The sequence below is a fragment of the Lethenteron reissneri genome, chromosome 15 (assembly GCF_015708825.2).
Source record: "Lethenteron reissneri isolate LAM-NWPU_2019-01 chromosome 15, ASM1570882v1, whole genome shotgun sequence".
NCBI lineage: Eukaryota > Metazoa > Chordata > Hyperoartia > Petromyzontiformes > Petromyzontidae > Lethenteron > Lethenteron reissneri.
This window is the reverse complement of record NC_083793.1, coordinates 3,560,691-3,579,446: the sequence shown is the minus strand read 5'-3', so window position 1 is coordinate 3,579,446 and position 18,756 is coordinate 3,560,691. Positions and strand designations below refer to the sequence as shown.

General features: G+C 49.3%; 1 protein-coding gene across 1 annotated transcript in view; it reads left to right on the top strand.

The window, feature by feature from the left end:
- Positions 1–18,756, top strand: part of LOC133342593 (scm-like with four MBT domains protein 1) — a 74,143-nt gene that overhangs the window by 32,336 nt on the left and 23,051 nt on the right. Inside the window, 1 exon segment of the mRNA XM_061551815.1 lies at positions 8,710–8,853. Within this exon segment, the coding sequence (XP_061407799.1) occupies positions 8,769–8,853 (85 nt within the window). The 5' untranslated portion in view covers positions 8,710–8,768.

Here is an 18,756-nt window from a genome sequence, read left to right as displayed (position 1 = left end):
GCTTTTAACCCACTGTGAACCTGGTGACCTGAGTTTGATTCCCAGCTGTGGGTCATGTCGGTGGTAAGTGATATCCTGGGCCCCCACCTTCAGTTACCCTGAAAGGGTGCCACAGTGGCGAAATGTTAACCAACTCGCCGTGCACGCAGGGTCGTGGGTTCAACCCCGACCCTGGTGCCAGTAATTTTACTGGTAGGAACCTCCTGGTTACACCAGCCCACAGGGGAGTATTGTGTCTGTCCGTCGTGCAGGGACGGGCTGGGTGGGGAGCGAGGGTCTGGGTGGGGAGCGAGGGGCTGGGTGGGGGGGAGAGGGCAGGCGGGGAGGGGCTGGGTGGGGCTGGGTGGGGAGGGGCTGGGTGGGGAGGGTGGGGAGGGGCTGGGTGGGGAGGGGCTGGGTAGGGACAGTTCAGCTGGGTGGGAGTGGGGCTGGGTGGGGAGGGGCTGGTCACCCCGTGGTGCCCTTATAAAACTCAACGTTTAACCTACTCACGCCGGCTTGTGCCCGCCCTCACAGTCGGGCATATTTGCGGAATACACCACGCCGCAGTTGACCCTGGCCATTGACCGAGCAACCCAACGTTCCTACCATCTTCCTCCGCAAGAATGTGTTTAGTTTGCATGATCTCCCTGTGGTCGCATGGAATTTTGCCGAGGCCCCTCTAGTTATTGCCTCCACATTTAGAAACGTGCATTTCGGGTATTTGGCTGCTACAAATTTCCACGTGATAAGACACTTCGGTTGTGACAGCCAGGATCGCTTCTGAAACAAGAGCTGTATCGCTCGGTGGGCCTTACTTGGTAAAATTTAAAATTGTTTTTGGTAGTTTATAGAATGATGACGTACGGACATGAAATCACTGTGCGCCACGTATTATGGGGTCCGTGGGGAAGTCACCCCATATCTCCGTGGACTTTTGGAGTTTCACCGTACTCTAGTACATCATACGTGTGCCTATATTTCAAATAATGTTTCTAAATCGTTTACATTCCTCGTTGTCGAGGCTTGACCGTGGCAAATTTACCTTATGTGCTGTGTGGGCGAGGCGTCGTGGATTACCTTAAAGATTGACAAATTGTAGAAATAATTGTAAGAGCATGACATGGGACGTGGAATCGAAATTTTCCGGGTTCTTTCCCTCCCGCCAGCTGTCTCGAAGGTGCAGAGCGGAGCTGAAGGCAAAACTGTCTCTTGGCGTTAGGGGCAAAAAGCAGTGTGGAGCCTTGGGCTCTTAACAAAACAGACCTTCGGCATCTGTGCGTGACTCGCACGCATCGGCTGTGCGGCGCTAAATGCACAGGCGAGTGGTCCTGTCCAGTCACATCCATTCATTTCTTTTCCTGCGACCTGTGGATGTCACCACCTGTCTAAGCGATTCCTCGTGGAGGTATTGGGAGAAACTGTGTAGCTCTGCAATTGCGACAACTATTTAAACTAAAACTATTTTAATTTTTTTCAGATAAGGCCCGCTGAACGACGTGGCTCTTTTTCGGAAGTCACCTGGCCGCAAATGATAGCTCAACGAAGTGGCTTATCGCGTGGAAATTTAGAGCAACCAAATACTCTAAACGCATGTCTATGAATTTGGAGGAAAAAATCGGAAGGCCCGGCGAAAAACCCATGTGACCATGGGGGGGAGAGAGACATGCAAACTCCAAATACACAGGTGTCAGGTTCGGGATTGAACCCACGACCTCCTCCATACCAGGCGAGGGAGTTAACATCTCGCTCACACCAAACTCGCTTTGCCAGTTTTACAGCATGCTCTGCTAACCAGAGAGGGGGGAGGGGAAACTGCTGCCCTCCATTACCAATGTGAATATTACGCTGGAATATAAAAAAATTCCCCGAGCAATCCGATACCGATCCAGCCCTGGATCGATCCCAAGAATCTACTTCGCCCATCTCACAGATCCTCCATGGAATTGCTGCTGTCCTACCTCTCTTCCCTCCTTCATCCGGAGCCCTTTTTATCCCCTGCCCTATGATTGTCTCTTTCTGTCTCTAAATGCACGATTATGCACCCTGCAATTGAGCACTTTTGGCTACGTACAGCGCGAAAGAAGTTCAACGTACGATGACTATTCCCACTGTTTGTGTACATCCATTGAGGGAGGCGTTCTCATTTTACATGCTATTTTAATACAAATTGTATTGTCCTTTGCAAAAAAAAGATTCGTGATGCTTGCGTGAGGCTCGGAGCCAGAGAAAGCCACAGCCGCACAACATGCACGGGGAAATGCGACCGTTGCAGTGTTTACCCACTGTTCGTGAACTATTGTGCCTGGCTTGTAAAAGCTCCGTGGCCTCCAGGCGACTGGATTACGTGTCATTAGCTTCGTTTAACTCCTCTGGCACGTGAACTACACGAGTGATTGTGTTTTACATCCTCGGGATTAATTTGGGAATTGTAAACGTCTATCTTTTTGGATCTTGAAGTCAAAAATGAATTGGGTTGTATTTTTTTCTCCCACGTTTGGCCATCATTTTAAACGCTGCGACCTATGCCGTGCGGCTCACTGTGGCGTGTAACCCAGTTAATGAAGGGCAGACAGAGGGATGCAAGAAACTTGTACCGCTGTGTCGCCCGGCACGCCAGGAGACTGAACCGGCGACGGCCGAATTGCAAGTCCAGTGTGTGGCATCATTCTCCTTAAGCTGTGGTCATTTTCTTAATATATATTTTTTTTCCCAAACCGAACATTTAAATGTGCTGCGTTTAAAGTTTAAATGCCGCAGGCGAGGGTAATTTAGATTTATCCCCATCTCCACACATCCCCTGCTTTAGCCTTAACAATATATGATACCTGTTTAAAATCACAATCCATGTATACATTGCGATGTCACATGTAAGCGCTGTTAACTTGTGTCGTACTGTACCGTTATATTTGCGTACCCACCGGGAGGCACGGTCACACGTTGTGTTATGTTCGGTATTCACATCGGTAATGGAGGGTAAGCAGTGCCCCCCCCCCCCTCTCTGGTTAGCAGAGCACGCTCTAAAACTGGCAAACCGAGTTTGGTGTGAGCGGGATGTTAACTCCCTCGCCTAGTATGGAGGAGGTCGTGGGTTCAATCCCTAACCTGACACCTGTGTATTTGGAGTTTGCATGTCTCTCTCCCCATGGTCACATGGGTTTTTCGCCGGGTCCGTGTTCCATTACAACGATGCACTGAGGTGTTTTGCAGCTTCAAAGCAAAGGGCTCCTTTGCGATGTAACGTGAATTTTCTCCGTATAGTGATGAGATACTTTTGTTTTACATATTTACATCACGGTTGCTCGACGCGGAGTTCCCAGCGGCTTAAAGCGCCAAGTGGCCAGCAACAAACTGTGCCATTGAAGGCGTGAGAGTTAAGAGCTCGTACGTTTCTTCAACTGAGCAAGATTACGAGAATAACTTGGGGAGGGTTAGGGCAGGGACAGAGACCATGGGAGGGAGGGAATTCCAAAGTGGTGTATTGTGAGAGACGGGGGAACAGAAGGAGAAATGTCCGTGACCCTGTAGGGTGGAACAGAGCGTGGATGAGATGAAAACAGTCAGGCGAATGTGGTGATACCTCGCTATTCGCGAGAGCTAATAGCTCAGTGGGCTTTGCTTGGTAAAATTAAAATAGTTTCGTTGTATTTGAATTTTTCGGTAGTGATTTTCTTACCTTTCCTATGCTTTGCACTCTGATCGTGTGTTTGTATTGTCTGTTGTAACGTACTGACCAATCCCTACCGGACGTTTGAGAAAAATAGCTTCGTAGCTCATCGGATTTTTCCAGTATAAATAAATATTGTGATTCTGAATAACACATTTCGTGGATAATGATATTGGCCTTCGAAAACCTATCTTTTTTTTGCGAATTACCTTAAATAAATACGTACATAACCTATTAAATGCATGGACATCATCATAAAAGAAGAAAAATAATATTATAAATAAGCATCTCATCACTTTATCTCGTATTACATTCTCTCATCAATTTATCTCATCACCTTATCTCTCTCTCTTTCTAGATCCAGTCATGCAGAGTTCCAGATGCGATTCGTGGATAGCCAAAATCACCTGATAGCAAGTTTGCGAATAATGATGGCATTACGTACATCATTATTATTTCCCTTGAGTGTGTATTGGTCCCACCTGGTGTATTGGCTGGTCAAATAATCTGTGCCGGCTCACTTTTAGCTCAAACGCACCGGTTGCAGAATACAAATGGAACTTTGTGAAGTGACCGTTGGCACGATGCGCACGGAAATGGTAAAAAGAATGTTTTACGGCGCTGGAGTGCGCGAGCGTTGATCCATTTCAAGTGCCTTTTTATTTCACGTCCGTAACTCTTTATTCCCCGTCTCGCCGTACGCCAAGGGGGTCGGTCTTCACAGCGTCGCCGTTTGGCCCGCTGGTCAGAGCGCTCGACCCGCGACCGGAATGTTCCGAGTTCGAATCTCACCGAGAGGGATTTTCGTACCGGAAGGGTGCGGGCGGTGGGGTGGTCAGTGGGCCAAAAATCACCGCTACCATAGCAATGTAGAATTTCCACAACGGGAGTCTTTGAATGGAAACTGCTTGGCATTGATCACCTCGATGTCTGAACTGTAATCTGGTATAATGGGTAAAATAAAAAAACAAAAAAAGTACAGTAATACAATATAACTCGCGCACACCGCTTAGCATTGGACTTTAAACCGCACACGGTCTGTTGGCTGTGCTCCGTTTGCCTGGCATGCCACCCACCCCCCCATCATGCTCGGTTTGTGTTTAAGCACGGCCCATTTGTATTTAGCCAGAACCGGCGGAATGCTGCTCAATTGCTTGTGTCCTTGAACCGTTGCGCACGGCGGGCGGAAAATCGACGGCGAAGGTGCGAGCGCCGTTTGACATGAAGGGGCAACCGCAGCTGCACTTGCCGTGCTCCGTTTTGCCGCAGCGTCTTGGTACCAAGCGTCGTGCTGCTGGCCACTGACCCTCCCTCCCACCCTCCTCGTCTGCCGTGCAGGCCTTCACGGGTGCTACTCGCTAGCGGCACTTGATCCGATGGTCTGTTGAGGCCACAATGTAGGTCGTTTGGGATTTGATCGCGTCCGTGTGAATGCGTCGTTGATCCCGCCACCAGCGACGACACGGCCGGTTAGTAGTAAGGTTTGTCGCGTAAACACAACGTGCCGATGCTATGCTGGTACAGCACACCGGTGTGTTGGAGAACCTTCCTCGCTCGCTGGCTGTGTCGGCTGGTGGCGGGTTTAACGACGCATTCACAAAACTGACACCTTTTTTACGAGGAGTCGTGTTTGCATAGACCACAATACCTGCAGTCATAATGCAAACAAAAAACACAACTCTGATAATGTGTCAGTTTGTTGCCAGATAAAAGGGTTAAAAAAAACTATTATCATTTTTTACTGGCAAATGAGGTACCAATGGTGACGCATTCACACTTACGCGATCTAACCCAAAACAACCTATTATGGATGATATTAGTCGCGAAAGCTTAAGTGTTCGTCTATTAATGCTTCAGGGGGGATCTTTGTATTAGTGGTAGTGTAGCGGTTAGCGCACTGCATTGCGTACCCATCGACCCGGGTTTGATTTCGGTTCACGGTCCAACACTGGTGATGCTTATCTGAACCATTCCTGGGCCTCCCCTAGGTCGACTCGGCCTCAAATGAGTATCTGGTGCAGAGTGTAAAAACATCACCACTGGGGAGACGAAGGCGGTCGGGCGTGGTGCTGACCACCCAGCCCTTTGTGTGTCGTGGCGGCCTTCATAGCTGCGACTCGCTGACAGCACTTGCCCCAACAGTCTGTTAAGGCTACACGGGGGTTCTTTGTCTTTGTGTGTACGTGTATGCATCTTTGATAAGTACAACGCCGGTTCTTTAGTTTTCTTTCAAGCGAGTAAGTTGTTTTGCAAATCCTTAAGGGCGAGGATATGCTCCATTTATTTTGAAATGCCATAAAAAATGTATCCCTAGTGTGTGGTTTTTTTTGTATACACGGTATATATATCTCTTGGGTATGTTGGCAGAGGGATGCATTTTTTATCTATCTACTTACATGGGTGAATTGGCGCTTCATTTGAAAAAAGACTACTCGTCAGAGGCAGGTGTGGGTTTATACAAATGTATTGTTGTTGGTGATCACGTTGGTAATTATGCGCGACATATTGTTAACGCGAGCGTCCTATTGTTCATGATTATTACAGAGGGCTGAATACCGGAAAACTCCTCTTATCATCCACGTGGCTATCGTGGACCAAGATCGCGGATTCTACTATCTGCAATTTTACTCTTATCTGCAGCAGGGTAAAATATCGCGGATAGATGACCCCGTGGATAAATGGGAGTGATTTGCCGTGTAATTGCTCTCAGCCGCGAACGCATCCGCGAGCATTAGGAAGCTGATTCGCTGTGCATTATTGGTAAAATTGTGGATAATAGGAAATAATAGCCCCGTGAAACATAGGAGTTTGTGCCGATAGGAGTTGTGTATGATCGTGGCGCGGATCACCCGAGTTCTCCCGTAAAGTTAATATTTGTAATTTTTTTTTAAAGAAGAATAGGTTTTACCCTTTCTGGAAATTAAACAGGTGTTAATATCTCCAAAGACCAAATGGATACCTTTTGCAAGGAATCAAGTCTGCATTAACCACACTTGCGTGTGGTGAACATGCAAACATACATACTCTGATAATATTAGCATCGTCTTTAGAAACTAATTGGCCAACACCAGAATGTTTTGCCACAAGTACGTGTGGCTTATTATTTTATACATATATATTTTTGGTTATTTTCCTTTGACCACGTACATACGATCAATCGGATGCCAGAAACGACAGCTAGATATAAAGTACCAATACGCTTGCCGCTTTGTGGACTATGCAGAGCCATTTGTTTAGACGGAAATTGCAACCGTCCAAGCTGTCGCAAGCCAAGGTCCTGATGAAATAAATATTCTACGTCGTATATACGTAGATGCATGTCAAAGCTATCAAAACATTTCATATGGCTGCAACAGCTACACTGACATTGCACGGATGAAGTAACGATATATATATACGAACCGGCCGAGGAGGCAGGCGACGCTCCGACCAAAGCTAATTGTAGAAGCGTTCTTCGATATTTAACAAAAAAATGCAATTGCAGTGGGATTATCCGGCGGTGAATAGAGCATGGCTCTTGGCGATTAGTGATCTAATTATGTCCTTGCTCCAAGGGTGCGCAGCTGGCCTTGTCTCAGCTGCTGCGTGTGTACTGTTCACACAGTAGGCCAAAAAATTCTGCTGCAGATACACGTGTTTTTTTTTGGTGGGGAAGTGTTCGGGGTGGTTTGTTGCTGCAGGGGGGAGGGGTGGTGGCTGCACCTGAACCAGGATCTATTCTGCGGACGCGCGTTGTTTTTCGTGACAAATCGACCGTCGACAATTTGGCAAATCGCTTACAAGCCGCTGTGCGACGGCCGGCTGAAGGTGAGCCGTCGTTGATGAGCGCCGGGAGAACGACAGCGTGTCGCGATCTCTGGCGCCCGGTCAACGTCCGAAAAATACTTCCGCAGCCCGAGTTACCTGGGACGTCTCCGTTACTTGTGGAGGTTATTTTCGTTGTTGTTGTCACCCTCCCCTCCTCTCTTTGCCCCCTTTTGGAGAGCCGAGTGGTGTGTGCTTAGGCTTCTTGGATGCACGTGTGACGATGTTGCAGCGCGTTCCCCCGCCCCCCTGCCCCCCCGCCGTAACTTGACTAAAAACGTTCAACACGCGCAGCGGGGGGGTGCCTGTGAGAAACACAAAGGGGGTGACGCTGTGGCGAGATGTTAACTACCTCGCCTGGTACAAAGAAGGTCGTAGGTTTGATCCGGACCCCTCGGTTGTATATTGGGGTCTGCGTTTCTCCCCGTGGTGGTCGCTTGAATTGTTCTCCAGGTCCTCCGGAGGTTCCCTCCACATTTACCATCAACGTGAATTTAAAGTATTTGGCTGCTATATTTGTCCATGCAATAAGCCACTTTGTTGAGCTATCCTTTGTCATAGCGAGTTCTCTTCTGAAAAAGAGCTTGAGAGCTCATTGAGCTTTATCTGTTAAAATTTAAAATGCAATTTTAGTTCACAAATACCCCTTTGAATCTACGTATGTTGAACTTTTTTTGCACCGTCCGTAGCCACCAGCACTAATTGGAGGTAGACGACCCCGGTTTGTGGTGAGCTCCAACATCGTGTCGCCGTTACTAGCGTGATGAATCCGGACAAGTCGCTTGAACGGTCCGCGCCACATTCTTGATGCCAAGGCGACATATTAATGTTTATCTCGCAGCTACTGGATCATGTTTTACTCTTGTCATTGTTAAATTCATAAAGGCAAGGTCAAACTACCTCCCCTGCTCAAACGAGCAATGGGATAAGAGAGAAGAGCCCAGCTTGATCACGGGCAGCTGGAACCCAGATTTTCATCTGGACCTTGGGAGTGCCGGCACGGCTCGCCACTCTAACCAAAGGGGCACTGTGGGACGCTGGACCTTTCTTGAGCTGTTACTTTCTCCGGGTTAATTAGCATCTCGAAAACCTTTCGTGGTCGTTGAAAACAAACGACGACGATGACAACTTGCAAACGCGCACAGTTTCCCGAAAAGGTACTAAAACTCGAGCGCGACTCGGATGTGCGGAGCCGAACGCGCAGTGGTCATCGGTCGCTGATGATTATTCTGTTGTCGTTGTTGTCGTTCTTCTCGCAGGCCCTGCAGGGCACCTGGGAGGTCACGAAGCAGCTGGCCGGTGCGCCCCGCCGCACACCATGGATGGCTGGGAAACCACGAAGCCCACGCTGCCCGGAGAGATGTTGGTCTCCGCTGAGACGAACGGAGAACTTGTGGGCTCTGGTAAGAAGCGGCGGCCTCAAGGTGTTGCTCCGATTAAACCCCTTTCCCTCTCCCCTCCCTCTACCCCTGGTCTTCCCTCATCGTGTTGGTTCGATCCCCCGTTTTCCCATTTATTTTTAATCTTCACCGCCCCTCCCCCCAAAGCGAGGTCCCCGACTTTGTTGGGTCAGCAGGGGCCCCGCTTCCCCCGCCCCCTCGTTGCACCGGGGACAGTCGCAGGATGTTTGCGGTTCTCTGTCGGCGGAACCTCTTTTCGTGACGTTATCGGGCTCTCGCGTTTTGTAAATAAAAAACGGTGTCAGTCTGCGTGACTCCCCGCAGAGGAGATTTGTGCGTTGGGGGGGGGTGCTTGGGATGCCTGGCTAGACGATATCCCCCTTGACTGACATGGTGTAGGGGAGGACTTCATCCCGCAGTGGATTGACCACGGGGCCGTTGTTTGATCTGTTCACGTGACCCCCCCCCCGCCGCCGGCAGCCACTTCGAGGTGATGTATTCACCACGATGTAAAAAACGATATTCTGTTGAAATGAAAAAAAAATGAGATTCCGCGTCACGATAATTGTCTTACTTTGTCTTACTTTACTCATCGAAGAACGAATCTGATTCCACGTTAGCTGATGTTCTCGGTTCGGTTAGCAGTTCGAGCAAGCAGCTGTTGCTTGGTAGACATGCCATGCCTGACTTGGGTTCATTGTCGATGAAGTCAGCCTCGTCTAGAGAGCTCAGAAACGTGAGCTCAAACCGGCACGTGCAGCACATTGGAAAACGCGAAATGTTTTATGATGGCAGCACAAAAGAAAGGAGGGTTGACGTGGATGTAGTGCAACGACTATAATTTTTTAACTTTACAGCGAGGTGGTGGCTGAGCCCCAGGTGATTGCGTCGGGAGCAACGGAGCGAGCGGCGCATCGCTGTGAAGTGCGCCTCCTTGCTGTTTGTGAATCACGGGGTACCGAGCCGTTCCACCTTCCGTGGGACTGACCGCTCTGGAGCAGAGGTCGCAAACGGGTTTTGATTCCTTACCCGTACCCGGCCGCACCAGGGTCGCAAACGGGTACCCGTACCCGTACCCTACCCGTACCCGGCCAGGTACGGGTAGGGTACGGGTATCGGGTACCTGATTGCGACCTCTGGGATGAAGCCATGTTGCAATCGCGGGTGGGTTGATTCTAGGAACTTGAATTGTGAGAAGAGACAAGACGTTGGGAAATGAGTGACAAACGGTGACTCACCAGTGACTCACGGTCTACCCGTACCCGGCCCCACACCAGGGTCGCAAACGGGTACCCGTGCCCGTACCCGGCCGGGTACGGGTAGCCGGGTATCGGGTAGGGTACGGGTATCGGGTACCCGGTTGCGACCTCTGCTCTGGAGTGCGAGGTCACGTTTCGTCGTTGACCCTTGACATCGGACGAGCGAGCCTGGCGAACGTTACGTGCCGCTTGCGAGTGGAGTGAACTGAGCAAGTGGAAATTAAAAGACACGGAGCTTGGCAACTGGCGCTGTGAAGTATAAAATGGATGGTTACGTAACTTGACGGCAGATTATAAATAAGTTTGATCGGCAAAGTGGAGAGAAGCTCCCTTTGAAAATGTAATTTGGGAATGGGTTGACATCAAATGGGAGAACATGAAACTAAGACTGTGCGACTTTGTTAGACGCCATGGGGGATGGAGATTGAGAAGGTCACCGAGCTGGAACAATTAATCTTAATATCTTTCATTTTAATTTCTCTCAAGTCTTTTTTTAATTCAGTTTGTCTACTTTTTTTTTAAACTAGTTATAATTAAACTCAATTTCCATTTTTAGAAGTCTCACAGTGTGTCTCAACGGCTCGATGGAGCTCACATCATGTCACTTTTTGTTATTATTGTCATTGTTATCATGATTGTTATTATAATGATTCATCTTCTTGGTTCGTTCGGTAAAGTCACGTAGAAGGGAAATAACAAAATAACAAAAATTAAACATAATAAAACAAAATTCTCACGACGTTCTGGAAGCAAAACAACAAATGTAAATTTGAGTTTTTCTATGCGAAGTTATTTGTGAATGGCCTGAGGCCATCAAATCCCTACACTTGAAATCCCGGTTTAATCCACAGGTTGCCGTCCGGATTAAAGTGGTGTTGCTCTGGTTCGTGGTGGAATCGGATCGCCTTGCAGTCACCTTCTTACGAATAACCCCCCTCCCCCGCCAACTCAGTTTCAGCCTCTAATCTGCAAGTCAACAGATTCTGCTTGTTTGCATCTCTCACAAATGAATTTACATCTGGTGCCTGTTTCGTGATAAGTGAACACTGGCATGCACAGGAAATTGGGCATAACGCTATTGTTACAACCCAGTGATCCGGAGAAGATTGCACATTGTACAGCTCCTTTTCCGTCACGGGTACACGGAGTTCACGTGTATAGCACTTTTGTTGATCCACTGCTGGATGAGGGCTTTCGCTTGCTGTGCGAGTCGTGGTTGGCTGTCTGATCGCATATCGCTCCACTTGGTCAATGCTGGTTGGTGGAGGCGGAGAGCATGTGTGAGCGTAGATGTGCAGTACGATAATGGATGTTGCTGCTTCGCCCTCTGCTGCCCGCCATGGCCCCCACAGCCTGTACACAGTGGTCACCCAATTCTAGCACCATCCAGGCCAAACCCTAATTCGTGTCTGGGATCGGACATGGTTGAGTGGATTCTGGGTGATTTGTTCAATAGTTGGGAGCAGTAGAGGAGAGAGGTTCATGCCCCGCGCAATGGTCCCGGCGACCTGAGTTCGATTTCCGCTCCTGGCCAACAACACTGGCGAATTTCTGAACAGGTCCTGGGCCTCCCCTAGGTCTGGTGAGCTTCATAAGACTGGTGCAGTGCATGCAAACATAAGTATTGGGGAGATAAAGGTGGCCGGGTGTGGTGCTAGCCACACCATTGCGTGCCATGTTGACCATCATAGGTGCTCACTAACAGCACTTGCCCCAACAATCTGTTTAAGGCTTTTTGGGCGATGTTTGTCTTTGTCTTTTTAAATCCTTTATATTAAGTTCGCTTGCTTGCTTGCGCGCTTACGACCGTGCAAATCTTTCGGTCGTTTTTTAACCCACTTCCCGTGATCCAATCGAGCTGACATTTTGCACACAGACTCGTTGTGCGTGACAATTTATTTTCGTGAATTTTTTTTTTAAAATTTTTACACTTTTTAGGAAAAAGAAAATGTCATATTTCATTTAAAATACCAATGTGATAAAAATGAAACTCTTACTCAAGAAAAACAGAAATGAATAACAAAATAATACCGATGCCACGCATATAAAGGATTTACAGTGAAAAACTTTGTTTTTACGGGTTAATTTTTGCTAATCCAAATCATTTGCTGCTCAATCCTTGAACCAGTGGATGAAAATTCCACATTCCTATGATGGAGGATGAGTCCATGCTTGAGACGACGTGTGTTGACTCGCACCAAGTTGGCGTCAGTTTTATCCATCCGGGAGCAATAAAGTTCTCGAGTGGACTCCCCTGACCAGGAATTAAACTTTGCAACTTTCTGATCGCAAGCCAATGTCTGTAGCCAGTGTGCCGCCCCGGTGCTGGCATGTTGTATTCGGTGATGTGAAGTCGCGGCTGCTGTAAAAAAAAACTCGCATTTCAACAAGAGTGGACAAAAGGCATTTATTTTTAATCGAGAAACATGGTTTATTATTTGCACAATATGAGACCAATTCCATTTGCAAAGCCAAGTACGGCAGTAAAATGCAGCGTGTGGTGCAATTGAATGTTCTCCGGGGTGAGTAGTATGACCTTATTGAGTTGGGAGAAAATCCCATTATCACCGCGAAGCCCACCCATGCGAATGAACAACGGCGTTCACGAAATGCGTGACTTTTTATCATGGTTTAAGACTAGTTTAATGCATGTAACACACATTTTCGAACATAATGAAACAGGCCTTCGAGAAAATCCTTCTAAAATGAATTGAATGGCACCTTCATGGGCCATTACAGCTTTTTTTTATCAGTTCCTAACTACCAATTCACGTCTTATTATAAAATAATTATCTTCGCTTTGCTAAGGTTATCTCAGATCACAGCGAATTTTGGGCACCTAAACCACGTTTATTGATCATTAAAACTGCATACCATTCCGTGTTCTCATGTGTTTTATGCCATTTCTCTTTTTCCCCCCTCTTAATTTTTTAACAACTGCCAGTTGTTTATGTTTCCCTCATGTGATTAGTTGACCTCATTTTTGTTGTTTGTTTCCATATTATTTATTCAACCCACTGCCAAAAGGGCCTGCTCTCAATTGTATTAATTTTCTCATACTTTTTTCACCTTCCCCCCCCCCCCCCCCCCCCAACTTTAATTCAATAGTCCACACCGTGACCGTCACGATACGAAGAAATGGCCATCTGGTGCCACTTGGAACTCTGGAAGAGCAACTCCATTACCACTCCCGGTTAGAGAATCGTCCCGTGGGAAAACGGCCTCCCTGAGCTTTTATCCAAACTAAAGGGGCCCTTTGACCTTTGCTGCACGTGCCGCTTCGGGGTGACGTCCGTCGCATCGCGGTCGAACTGCCATCGTTCGTCCTTAGGGCTGTGCCGCCGCCACGTTAAGTGGAAAACCCCACAAAATTCAGTTGGGGGGAGGTCATTGCCGACGAGTCTGGCTGCTCGACGAACTTGAGAACCCAATTTGACCACGGGTCACTGAAGCCCACCGTCACGCCTGGGATCTTGGTGGTGCTTGCTCCTTGCTCTCACGCTCAACAACCATTGTTATGATGGTGAACATAGTTTGTTTTACGAAAAAAGTGCCACTTGGTAAAAAATAAATTGCATTCGGCCTCGAGTACAAATGGTTCACCTAAGTGATTGGATGCTGATGAGGCAATTGGAAAGTAATTGGTGAAAAATGGCAAGATGTCAAATCAAACGAGACAGCACTGTGTTCCCAAACTGAGTGGGGGCGGTTTTGGCATTTTCAGAACATTTTATGCTTTGCCTTCTTTAGAGTCTTGTGAACGCCACCACCACCACCCACCATTATAAACAAAATAAAACATAACAGCAATTGCTTGGTCAGCCTTCTACACCCCACCACTTGTTTAGATCTGCCAGAGGGAACTACCCATTAGGAACTGCAACCCTGTGGCCTAACTAGAGGCTCTCAAAACCACCACAAGTCCCGCATGGCTACAGGTTTTTGCTGACGAGGGAGACACAACCTTCCCCTTCTGCAAACAAACAGCAGCCGCAGATGACAGCTATGTATGCTGCGTGCACAAAACCGCAAACAAGCTCTCTGGCAGAGACAAAGATCCCTTCTGCACAGCCTCCGTCGGGTTTTGAGGAAACTGCTGTCTGCGAGCATCTAATAGGGCTGCGTGGCGCCCGACCACCTTTGTCTCTCCAGTGCTGATGTTTCCCCACCGGCTCCACCGCTCAATGCGGCCTTGGCCTAGGTCAGGCCCACGACCGTTACCGATGTTGGCCGTGAGCGGGAATTAAATCGAAACTCCGGGGGTCGGTGGGTTCGGGGCGTGGTGCGCCGACCCCCTGCACCGCCGCTCAATTCAACGACGTGGTCGCGCGTGCATGCGTGTGTGTGGATACACACGTGTGTGCGCGGCTACACATGCATGTGCGGCGACACTCGCTTGTGCGGCTACGCCGTTGTGGCTTGTGCTGCTCGCTTCACGAGGTAGGACGATGAGACAAATGTTTCCCAAGTGCGACATATTAAGACTTTCGTCGGTTACATACCCTCGAGGGCTTTGCGCGATGTGGCTCGTACCTTCGACACCAGCAGCTTGCAAAACACGAGTCGGGATTGCACAGAGGGAAGGGCGACCTGCGCGCGGCGGGTTCGGTGTTCGAGCACGGCGCTCGTCGCCCACGTTGGCACGCGTTTTATTTCCCGTTCCCGTGTGCGGTTGTGCCAACGCTTTAACCTTGCCGCGCGTGCCACCGGTCCATCGGCTGGCGATGTGGTGGGGGGGGGAAAGATCCTGAGAACCCAATGGGCGATGTTCGTAATCGCCCTGCCTCCCGCCACACCGAGCTGTTCTCGTTTTGACGGACCGGGTTTGGGCCGCCGCCTCTCCAGGTGTACGAGCCAACTCCTCACGCCAATTCGTGATCCCTTCTTTATTTCTTTGCACGAGGTTGGTTCGAGTTGGAACCCCTTTTGCCAATGAATGGTCACTCGCACAGCACACACATTCCCAATGAGTGCACAGCGATGCAGATGTATAGACAGCCTTGTTCTCTGGCCGCCGTGTTACTCCGCACGTGCGATCATTTTTGCTGTCCTTGTCATCAAGCATCCTCATCATCACCGTTATCTCCGCACTTATGTTTCATTCGGGTGGGGAAGCAGTGGCACAGTCGTTGACGCACTCTCGCACTGAGCTACGATTTGATTCCTGGCCCGTAGTTAACATTATTGGCGAGCGGTGTCTGAACTGGTCCAAAGTACACTGACTTCATCAACCCACATGGACCAGTTTGGCGAAGTATAGTCAAACAAACTCCACCCACCCCCCCCTGATAAGACGTGGCATGGGAAGGCTTTCATTTTGCACCATTATGTTAGAAAACAGCCGCAGAAAGAGATCATATAACAACTTGTGAGATCCTTCAATTGCCTCTAAGCTTCTCTCGGGGTGATGCACTTTCTTCAGCCTTCTTGCCTCGGCAGCGCAATGTGTCATTGTGGAGTGAATGGGATAATTATTGCAGCGCGGAGCCAAGCGTCGCCAGCGGTGATTTAGCAAAGAGTTGGGCCTCGGCCAGGGCGGAGGTCTCCGATGAGGGACGTGCGAGTGAAGCGGTTCAGACCTCGTCCCTGGGGATGCAGCGCTGTGTCTGGCGTGAGTGTTTTTTATTGAGGCCCACGCGAATCTTTCGTTAAGCGTTTGAACAAATGTGACCCAGTTTGCATTGCTGCCTCTCGCGCGTGCCCGCATTAGCCATGATCCAAAAGCATCTTCCAGATGCAGGGTTCTCGTGATCAACGGGGGCAGCCCTCCGACAAGTCGGGGGTGGTTGGGGGGGGCTGGTTGGGTTTGAGCCCCCAGCTGCTGAAGACCTCCCCCCCCCCTTCCCCCCACGTTTTAAACACTTATCATCCAAACTTGATTTGAAGCTTTCGTGACTGCAGGAATTACCCTTTGGTTCTTTCGGTAAAGTCACGTAGAAAGAAAATAAATGAAATAATAGAATACGACATTTCCATTGCAACACAAGCAGTCCTCATCAGGTAGAACTAAATGTGAGAGATAGACTAATCACAGACACGGAGATACACAGACAGACACGCAAGCAGAGAGAGACAACACAGAGACACACAGAGACACATAGAGAGAGACACACACAGAGACACACAGAGAGAGACACAACATAGACACATCAACACCAGTGGTGTGTTTTTTTTTACTCTGTTCGCCCGTTTGACATTTGTTTACCGTTGACTGTGTCGTGGCCACCCCGACGCCCCTCCCCCCCTCTGTCCACCCAGCAGTATAAATGGGTAACTCACAGTAAGCCGATGGTGGGGTAGAGTGTGGGTCACTCCCACTGCTTCCAAGACTTGCGGCTAGCGTGGGACGGCCGGCCTCTCTCTGTCTCATCGAGAGCTCCCCGCCCGTGTGTGGTGCGAGCGAGCAATTGCAGGGCTGCCCCTTTACCTTTGCATTTCAGTTCGCGGCAGGCACCGTTGCTGAGCTGCGTCTTTACCGTTACACCTTTGCGTTTGTAATTATTCACGCTCACGCAGCGCACTTGCGATGCAGCGTGTCTCATCACGATTGAACTCGAGACATCGTTACCCCCCCCACCACACCCCCAGGGCTAAGAGCTTTCAAAGATTCGCTTGTCGTTGAGAATAAGAGCTGACGCGCGTAACACCGTGTGGCTCGCGTTCTATATATTTTTTCCCCTCCCTATGGCGTACCGTCTGTGTGCGCGTACCGCACATCCCCTCGCGTGCTCAGAACGAGAGGGGAAGAGCCGCGTGTTCCGCCGCGGGGTGCCCCCGAACGCGAGCTGTGAACCCAACGGCGTTGTGTTCACTCTCGCATACAGAGCGCTCGCTAGGGCTTGTGAAGATTCGTTCGTTCGTGGTAATTATCCCCCTTTCCCGTTCTGAGACGTCTGCAAGTTGCAGGGTGGGTGTCCCGTTCACCGCTGAATCTCAGAACAGGCAAGCGGTTAGCATTAATTTTATTTAGAGAGGTGTTGCGCCGCTGTTTTTAAACACGTTGTACTCACCGCAGAGAACTGTAGCGACACAACCACACTGTGGTAGCTGGCGCCAAACTGCCACACTCCCTCGTGCATTGCCTTGTACGTCATCGGAACCGAGTCTGAAGAAAACCGGTGACGTAACACGTACACCATCGGAATGGAAAAGGGTTCAACTTCCCCTGTAATTGAAGCACTCCCTCTCCTTAACCTCCTTCCATTCCTCTCTTAAATCCTCACCTCTTCTCCATTGCCCATTCCCTTCCTCTTTCTTACCCTCACCCCTCCACTCCATCCCGTCCTTCCCCTGTAGCCCTTTCATGTCCCCAACGTGGCCTCTGTTACGGCCACTCATTCATCGGCCCTTACAAGCCATTGCCATCTAATTCACTCTGTTGTTGTTACCGCTTTTAAACCCTATTATCGAGCGCCTTGAGCTAAGGCGCCGTGAGCTAAGGCTCTCGACGTGAATGTAAAATGAGATGAGATGACAGAGTGAATGAGCGGGTGATGTCTATCTCTTTCTCGCGTAGCCGTTGACGCTGAATGAGACGCGTTGGCAGGTCGTGTGCAAGAGCACAGCTGACGGCGAAAAAAATAACAACACAACACACTCGCCAGTGACGCTGTGTGCGTGGCCTTAAACATGAATAAATATATAATCGGCGACGTTTCAGGCAATGGGCCTTTTTGAAAGCACATAAATAGGTGTGATGAAGAAGTGGGAATTGCCTTAAATATGACTACCTCCCCACAAATGCAGAAGAGTCAAGATGAGATGTAAAATCTTTTACGAGACGCAACAAATGATAGACCTTGGAGACAATCCAGACGTCGCAAATCAAAACATTCCAGGGGAGACGGTCCGAACGGGACCGTAGGAACGAGATTTAAAACTCGTAGTGGAATCGGAATATTTACTTATACCTGAGAAATCTGATGAGCTTTTTCACAGATGTCCAGTAGTTTTCACGAGAGCTACAGGGCGGCGAACGTGCACTTAGGCAAAGGCCGAGAATCGTAACACTTCTGTTGATTGTAGGGTGGAGATGGAGAAGCAACGCTAGATTCATGCCACAGAGAGAGGACTCTCTGTCTCTCCCGATTGAGCAGGGCAGTCCGTGCGAGTTGGCCCAACGACAGGGATGTGTTCACATTATTTGTCGACCAAACGGCAACAACAAACATCTATAAACATGCGTACAAAGTAGTTTGGCCTGCTTAATGAAATTCCCCCACCCACACACCTGCCCTCCCCCGCAGGGTCCCTGGCTGTGTGGAGCCTACGTGTTAAAGTATTTGGCTGCTATAAATTCCCCCACCCCCACCCCCCTCCCCCCGAAGGTTCCCTGGCTTGTGTGAGAAGTTGGGATTGTGCTGTGGATTGTCACTGAGTGGTCTCATTGCCTCCTTGCTGGTGCGAGGAGCTAAGAGTCTAGACCACGGCTCGGCAATCTGCTTCTCCGGAGCCGCGTGCGGCTCTTTGAGGACTGCTGCTTCGTGACGCGTTGTTTACTAAGTACCCACCGTCTCATATTCACCATACAATGCATCGCGGCTCTTGCAATGTTGAGTTTTTTTTAGAGGGAGAGAGTCTGCAGCTTCGTACGTCCCCAGTTGCCTGTTTATTTGGGATTGCGTCTCGAGTCGATTTCGTGGTGGTT